The following is an 8,585-nucleotide window of genomic DNA, read 5'->3' as shown; positions in this document are numbered from 1 at the left end:
ATTCATCCAAGTGCAGTGTAAGTATTCCTGATTGGCAGGCAGTTCTCCTCCAAATGGAGGCCCAGGGGACCCAGGCTCTTTCCAAATTGTTGCTTTTCATTTCCAACGTGTGGCTTCCTAGGATGTTCTGGACACTGATAATAAGCTAGCAAATGAGGAAACAGGTACAGAAGGTGTGCCTACTTCCAAACCACATTAACAGAAAGCAACACACATCACTTCTACTTACATTTCATTGAGCTAACCACATAGCCCCACCTAGATACAATGAGGGCCAAGAAATATAGTTCCTGGCCAGGAAGCCGCTTCACAGAAAAATTCTATACAATGGAAGGGGAACAAGAATCATCCTTGAGGACCCTTAATATCTCCATTTTGCAGTTGAGGAAACTGATGTGTAGAGAATTTAAGCAACTTACCTGAGGTCACAGTGGTGGAGTGCACTATACACCTTGAAAACATTCTCTGTCTTAAAAATTACTACCCAATTTTCTTGGGTATTTGCTTTGTCTATAATTATGGATACCTGTTACTAAGTCAGGAACTGTTAAGTATAACAGGAGGAAAATGTGGAGGCCAAATTCAACTGAAATACTGAAACTTAATGAGGACTGCCCCACCCATGTAGCCTCATCTCCCCCACCTCCATTTGGAAATGCATGGTCACTTTGGATTGTCGCAAACGCTGGGGGGTACTACCCAAATTAACCTTTTGTGGCCCGGGATGCTGATGTTCTATGATACGCGAGATAGCCTGACTCTATGAAGAACTGTCCCATTCAAAAAGTCAGTGGTGTCTCTGCATGACAGCAGACCAAGGTTGTCCCTTCTGTGCAGGGCTTACATGCTAGTGTGGAGAAAAGATGTGGTTTAGCTGGAGCACAGATTCTGGGAGTAGAAGGTCTCTGCCTGAGTTCTGTCCTACCACTTACAAGCTAGCTGAGGGGAAGTGAGGCTCTGAAAATAGCTCCAGGAAGGAATGGAATGGCTGAAGTATAATAAGAAGCAGAGGAAGAGAGAGTCCACCCAGGAGGGATTTAGCTCTGTGTGGATACAGGCTGGACTCCTGGTAAGGGGTGAACATGACCTCATTCAGCAGAGAGAGCCACAGGGAGTCAGTTACAGAGCCTGCTCTCTGGCTGTTTCAGTCTTGAATGGAAGGATGAGTAGAGTTGCTGGAGGGAAAAGTGGAAACTGATCGTGACTGAAGGAGGGTAGAGAGACGAGTTACTGTTGTTCTGAGGGTAAGAAGCCTCTTCCAGCTTTTTCCATTACTGTTCCTTTTAGATTCTCTCTCCATACAGGGCTGGGGTGACTTCCCACTAAATTGAGGCCCAGGGTCTGGACTCCAAGGATGATGACTGCAGCATCTCTATGCCAGACAGGAATGGTTCTAAATGCTCAGTACCTGCATACAGATGTCTTGTCTAACCCAGCCCCTGGCCTGGTGCGCTTAGCACCAAGTGAGAGGTGACTTACTAACTGGAAATGGAAGCATGAATGTATGTATGAGTGAGTTCTCTTGATAACCTTCCCATCGGTGGATAAGCATTACTGTTCAGGTTTGCAGGGTGAGGAAACCGAGATTGCTAAAGCTTCTGGGGAAAAGAGAGAAATTAGCAGTGCAGGGAAGGTATCTGCTACCTTTTAACAAATGGCTTTAATGAACTGAATAGAAAAAAGCTTTATAAAATGCTCCTCCAGCAAATAGCAAAGTTTTGTTTTAAAAGTGAGCAAACAAGGTGAACAGGAGACTAGAGACTCATAATGGACCAATTCTACCAAGACACACACTAAAGAAATACCTTCCTAACAGATTGCTCTCACTCATGGTCTAGAGTCTGTGACCACGTTTTAAAAGTTGTGGGGAAACTAGAGCCAGAGCTGCCAACTCAAAAGCTCACAGGTCCCCAGGGTTCTTGTTCCATCTTAGGAGGTGAAACCGTGCCTCAGCTTCAGCCATTGTCACTGTCATGGAGAAAACTGTTTCAGTAGCTGAATTTTCCCATTTCCAAGAGAAGCCCAAAGTCTCCATTTTTATGTGAAATCTCTTTGTTTTTAAATATTGGCAACAAATTAAAAATCTTTTACAACCAGATCCCAGAACATTATCCAGCTTCAGCTCTCTGGTATTGTGTCCTCAAAACAGATTTTAGGAGAGAAGGATAAGACACTAAAGCTGGTAGCAGAAAATGTTCAAGAAGGAGGAGGGTGTGAGCTGGAGCCCTCCTTGGCGATGTACCCTGGGATTCCTGGTCCCATCAGTGCCTGTTTCTGGGTTACCAGAGGGCACTTTGCTCCAGATCTTGGTCCCTGAACACCTCTCCTCCCCAAGGTGGGTCCTGGGGAAGCCACCCCACTTGTATGGCTTTAGATAAAGCCCAGTAGCACCAAGCCAGAGAATGACCCTTTCAGGTATGTATTGTACATTTATGTCTCTTTCAAGAACCAGAATTGCTAGCCCGGAACCTTGTGTGGTGGTGATGAGGCACGTACTGAGATGCCTTGAGATGAAGAAAAATGGAAACCTGTCTGGATGCATCCCTTATCCAGACCATGGCCCTCAACCTGGATCACTGACTGCTGGAGTAGAAGTGTTTACCACGCTTGCCTGCATCATCTGGAATTGAGAACTGTGTACCCGGCAATTTGTAGATGGTGATCAGACACCATCAGATCTCAAACCTATACCCTTTTATGAATTTCAGATTCTGTGAGAGAAAAGGGTCATGGTGTGCAATAAAGAACTTGACGAGCACAGCTCAGGTGAAGAACAAGATGTGAAATATTTTTTGCTATGGAAATTCTTTGTAAGATATGTACATACTTCTAACTTTCAATCAGTGTCTTGCATTCAACAGACTTCAGTTCATTCTTTCCGTATGGTCTGAGAAAGCTGTTAACGTGTGCTCTTCAAGCAAGTGAGGAGATCAGCATAGAATTTCCAGTGAGTAATATTTACCTTTTTGATGTTTGAATAGCTTTGCTCATTTGTAAAATGATTGCAATCTGCCGAAACTGGGTTTTGTTTAGACTCTCTGGGAAAACCCTGATATCACCGCTCCACATCCCTACAGAATTAGTGCTGTAGGGACCTGTACAGAAACGTGTTTATGCTTTAACTGCTAGCCACTTTCTTAAAGATTATATAAAGTATCAACAACAACAGAATCTGTTGGGCCACCCAAGCTGGCAGCTGCTTAGTTTGTAGATGGGTGCCAGTCAGCCAGAAAGATGAACTGAGCTAAAGACAAGTGTATTCTGTGAGTTGAATTTATACCTTGGATTATTTCTGAGCACAACAGAATGGTATTAGAGCTACACACCTGAAATATTAGTAAGAGCCTACAAATGACATATTGGGTGGTATTTGTCTCATTGGACTAACATTTACTGGCTCAGATGGACGGACCTTGATGTGCGGGTTGTGTGAGACCTGTGAGCTTTCTCCTTTTGCACTATTTAAAGAAAAATCAGGAGAGTTTACAAAAGAATAAACTGAAGACTCCGTTTTCTAATAGTTTTGTTTTTGCCATAAAAGATTACTGAGAATTTGAAAATGGAGAGTGACATATGTGTACACGTGTGTGTGTGTTTATGTATCTCAAAGCTAAATGTGATTTCAAAAAGAAAAATGTAGCTTTTGTTTATTAGCATCAAACAAAATTCTATGCAATTTTATAGGTAAGATCTGAATTTTCATAGTAATAAAATTGATAGCATCTCTTAAGGTGATGAGTAACTTATTGCTGCCTTTTGTGTCGGAGAGAGTAGATTTCATGAAAAATACAGTAACAAAACGTGATCTAAAACTTTTCGAAAACCTGCTTTTCTCCTGACTCTATTCTTTTCTTTAATATATATATTAAAAGAACTTAAAGGAATGGCCAATAAAAAGAGGTTTCAACATTCAAATTCTAAGACAAGCTTCTAAGATACTTCTGTGTGAATTGTTTTTCCTCTCTGAGTCTGAAATGTGGTTAGGATCTACCCGTAAGCTCTCTTTTGAATACCATCCCCCGATCGTATTCATTTTCAAAACACATTCTTTAGGACCTAAGTATGGAGCACTTTGATAAATAAGATAGGCCTCTGTATCATTTCAGATTCCAAACCCACAATCATGCTCCATGCCGTCAAGGATCAGGAAGTTGGAAGCAGCTAACAGAAAGTTAAGCTGATCTGCTTGCATGATTTTTTTCCCAGTGCTGCATTTTAGAAGTTAACCACTACCAAAAAGCCACTAAATAAGAGGTCAAACAAACACACATGGTTCTCCAAATGCATCACTTTTCCTAAACTAGGAGCTATTCAAAAGTGGCAAATTGTTTTAGGCCTTTTTCTCAATTTGGGAAAGAGTTGTGAAATAAAACTTTGCTTTTTAGGAATTTAATGGCTCAATTCTATTCTAACCCTTCAAAGAAACTCTTCTAAAATCCTCAATTAGGATTGATTTCTTTGTCCTCTATGTCCTTCATACCATTCAAAAAATCCCTTGTTCTTTTAAAGAACAGAAAAACAATAGAGGGATTTAAGAAACTAAAAGTTGGTTCCTTGAAATAGCAATGAAATTGACAAAACTCTGGCTAGACTCACCAAGAAAAAAGAGAAGACACAACTGAAATAAAAAATAAAAGCAGGTTGTTACTAGCAATCTTTTAGAAAATAAAATGGATTAAAAGAAATTGCTATGAATAATTGTGGGCCAACAAATTAAATAGCCTAGATGAAATGGACAAATTACTAGAAACACACAAATAACCAAAACTGACTTAGAAGAAATAAAAAGCTGAACAGATCTATAACAAGAGATTGACTCAGTAATCAAATCTTCCAGCAAAGAAAAATCCAGGATGATACACCTTCATTGGTAAGTTTTACCAAACATTAAAAACAGAATTAATACCAATCATACACTCTTCCAAAAAATTGGAAAAGACAGAACACTTCCAAAAATCATTCTATGAGGCCAGTATTACCTCAGAACCAAGGCCAGATAAAGACTCTATAAGCAAGCAAGCAAACAAACAAAACTACAGATGATAGCCTTTATGAATATAGATACACAAATCACAAACAAAAGTAGCCAACTGAATTCAACAGCATATTAGAAAGGATTACATACAGACAAGTAGGGTTTAACCTAAAAATGCAAGAATGGGTAAACATATGAAAATCAATCAATATAATACACCACATTAATAGAGTGAAAAAGCCACACTATCATCTCAACTGACACAGGAAACATGTTTGAGAAAATCCAGACATGGATTTTCATGATAAAAGCACTCAGAAAGCTAGGAATAGAAGGCCATTTCCTCAACATGATAAAGGGCATTTATGAAAACCCCACAGCTAAGATCATACTCAATGGTGAAAGACTAAGCATTCTCCCTAAGATGAGGAACAATAAAATGGTGCCTACTTTCACCACTGCTATTCAACATTGCACTGGATGTTCTAGCCAGAGCAATTAGGCAAGAAAAGGAAATAAAAGACATCCAAATTGGAAAGGAAAAAGTAAAACTGTCTCTATTCATAGATGACATGGTCCTATATATAGAAAATTGCAAAGAACACACACACACACACACACACACACACACATACACACACAAAACTACTTGAGCTAATAAATGAATGCAGCAAAGTTGCAGGGTACAAGATGAACACAGAAAATCAATTGTGTTTCTTATACTCCAGCAATGTACTATCCAAAAAGGAAATTAAGAAACAATTCCATTTATAATAGCATCCAAAGCATAATATACCTAGAAGTAAATTTAACCAAGCAGGTGAAAGACTTGTACTCTGAACACTGTAAGACATTGCTAAGAGAAATTAAAGTAGACTTAAATAAATGGAAATACATAATCCATGATTATGGATTGGAAGACCTAATATTATTAAAAGGCAATTCTATCCAAAGTGCTCTACAGAGCCAATGAAGTCCCTATCAAAGTTCCAACAGCCTGTTTTTTTTTTTTCAGAAATGGAAAAGATGATCCCCAAATTCATATGGACTTGGAAGGGAACTTGGATAGCCAAGACAGTATTGAAAAAGAAGAACAAAGTTGGAGGATTCACACTTCCCAACTTTAAAAGTTATGACAATGCTACGGTAATCAAAACAGTGTGGTAACAGTGTGGTACTGGCATAACAATAGATGTAGATTTAATGGAATAGGATAGAGAATCCATAAATAAACCCATACATTTATGACCAACTGATTTTTGACAAGGATGCCTTGACTAGGAGTGAATGGGATGTTTTAAGCTGTACCTCATCAGTTTTGTTTGTACTTGGTACTGAATGGCCTCGTTAAGTTCTATGCTCCAAGTATTTATTTGTCAATTGTCAAGTGAGTTCTATGTTGTCTACAGACATGGAAAAGTGGAAAAAGCACTCTCCATGAGCCTTCTGCTGTGCCAGGTAGGTGGGGATCTGACAAATTTTATAGGCTGCTACCTGACTAACCAACTGCATATTCAGGTAAACCTTTCTCAGGATTAATCTTCAAAGAGTGAAAGTTTTGTGTTATGTATGCACGGAGGGCTTCATGTACAGGTGTCCCAGATTTGGCAAATGAAAATATAGACCCTCAGGTAAATGTGACTTTCAGATAAACAACGGTTAACTTTTTAAATATACCTCAAATATTACATGAAAAATCTTGTACTTTCTCTGACAACCTGCTTAATGTTGCAACTTGTTTAGACTAGAAAAGAGGCCAGTCTGTTTTCAGATATTTGTTTTCAGCTGTTCTTTAAAACAAAAAACCTACATCCAGTTTTAATTTCTTGTCTTCATCCAGTTTTAATATTTTCTTGCCTCAAGGTAGCTGAACATGATATGCTGCCATTAGGGGATATCTTATTCTTTTTTATACTAATGCTGAAGAACAATCCACAGATGCTGACAGATAGTCCATAACTGGGAGTAATCATTAAAAATAGTCAGTGGCTACAGACAAACATCTCTGCAAACATATTCAAATGGAAAAAAAATAAAATGGAAGATTTGTGAGCTTTTAAAATGTCTGTTAATGTATTTAATTGCGTAAATGGCTTTGTCACCTTCATACACCAAAGACATTGGATCATAGTGGCTTTGGATTTTATATTCATGGATGTCCATCCTTATTTACCACTCCAGATTTTTACAGCCCCCTTCTACATGAACATGGATAGAATCATGCCCTTACAATTTGCATACTGTAAGTTAAAGAACCAGAAGAAAACGTTTAAGATCGGTAACAGTTCATTCTAATACTTCTATTCGTAATTGACATTTTTCTCATTTAAAAACCAATAGAACATTTTAGAGTTATTTTCAATGCAATAAGGTAGACTTTGATAAGGCATAACATTTCTCTTAATCATCCCAATGAGTCCTTTCAGAATTTTAGGATGTGGCATATTTAGATTCCATGCTATTTTATCTTTTATTTCAGTTGGCCTATGTGATTGAAAAAATGATCAGAAATATTAGATCAGAAAACTTTTGGTTCCTCTAGGTAAGAGATTGGCAGGAAAAGTCAAATATTCTTAGAAAGATTTCTGTAGGTGTTAAATAGTACCACTTTTTCTCTCTTGGCCACTCCTGAAACATATCCTCCCCCAAATCCTAACTTCAAATAGCTCCTAAGTGTTTACTGCTTGTCAGTGCTATTGTAACTCTTCCAACCTTCACACTGCAGTAGGGCAGGTACTATTTTTATTTTCAGAGACTGGCACAGAATAGGACATCAGCATGTATTTGTCAAATAACTGAATACGATCATTTTTACTTTTGCTTTGATTACAGTTTCTTTAAATGACTGTTAAACTGTTTGTTTCTTCATTTGTTCATTTATGAACCAACACAAAAGTGAAATTTGTTTTCAGCCATGTCAAGGACAGTAGTGCGCTTCTCTCCTTAGGATTCATGGGGCCCATTTCTTACTGCCTCCTGGTGGCCGTAACTATTACAAGGGCGAGAACAGGTACTGAAACCTACAAAATCATCTCCAAAGCCCACGGGGGACTATGGTGAGGAAGGCAGGGGACACCCTCCAGTTGTGCACCAGGTACTGTGCTAGGCCTTTTACATGTGCTCTTTGCTCTAATTCTTCACAGCAACTTCCGTTATACAGATGAGGAAACTGAGGCATGAATACACTGAATCAAGGTTGCAAAGCTGGTGAGTAGAAGCGTTAGATTTCAAAGTCGGCATAAGGTGATGTCAGGAATTTATCTGACCAATTCACACTGTAACTCGTGTCATGTGAATCATAACTTCGTAAGAAGAGGGTCTACCTCCGTCTGTTCAATACTGAGTCCCTAGGACCTAGCACACAGCAGGCATTTGGTGAATAGTGGTGGAATGGAATGAATTATAAAATAAGTGGGTGTGCTCACTCAGTGTCCTTCCACCCAACACCTAAGTATATTAAATAAAGTAGGGCATCAAGAACTAAAGTCAAGTCACTACTTGGTTAAAAAAAAAAACACTAAAATAATGAGATACGTGTGTGTGTGTGTGTGTGTGTGTGTGCATACATATGTGTATCTGTACACACATGGTCACCACCATAACTAGTTCA

The 8,585-nt window shown here is 38.8% G+C and overlaps 1 protein-coding gene across 1 annotated transcript; it reads left to right on the top strand.

Annotated features, from left to right (window-relative positions):
* The first annotated feature begins 6,313 nt into the window (after positions 1-6,313).
* SLC66A1L (solute carrier family 66 member 1 like) lies at positions 6,314-8,155 on the top strand. Its single transcript, XM_006188443.2, has 4 exons — positions 6,314-6,493; positions 7,157-7,253; positions 7,923-8,031; positions 8,119-8,155. The coding sequence occupies exons 1-4, from the start codon at positions 6,314-6,316 to the stop codon at positions 8,153-8,155; spliced, it is 423 nt and encodes a 140-aa protein (XP_006188505.2).
* Positions 8,156-8,585: the final 430 nt, after the last annotated feature.

This window comes from Camelus ferus, chromosome 1 (genome assembly GCF_009834535.1).
Source record: "Camelus ferus isolate YT-003-E chromosome 1, BCGSAC_Cfer_1.0, whole genome shotgun sequence".
NCBI classification, from domain to species: Eukaryota; Metazoa; Chordata; class Mammalia; order Artiodactyla; family Camelidae; genus Camelus; species Camelus ferus.
Note: the sequence above shows the minus strand (reverse complement) of the source record. Positions and strands in the feature narration are given on the sequence as shown.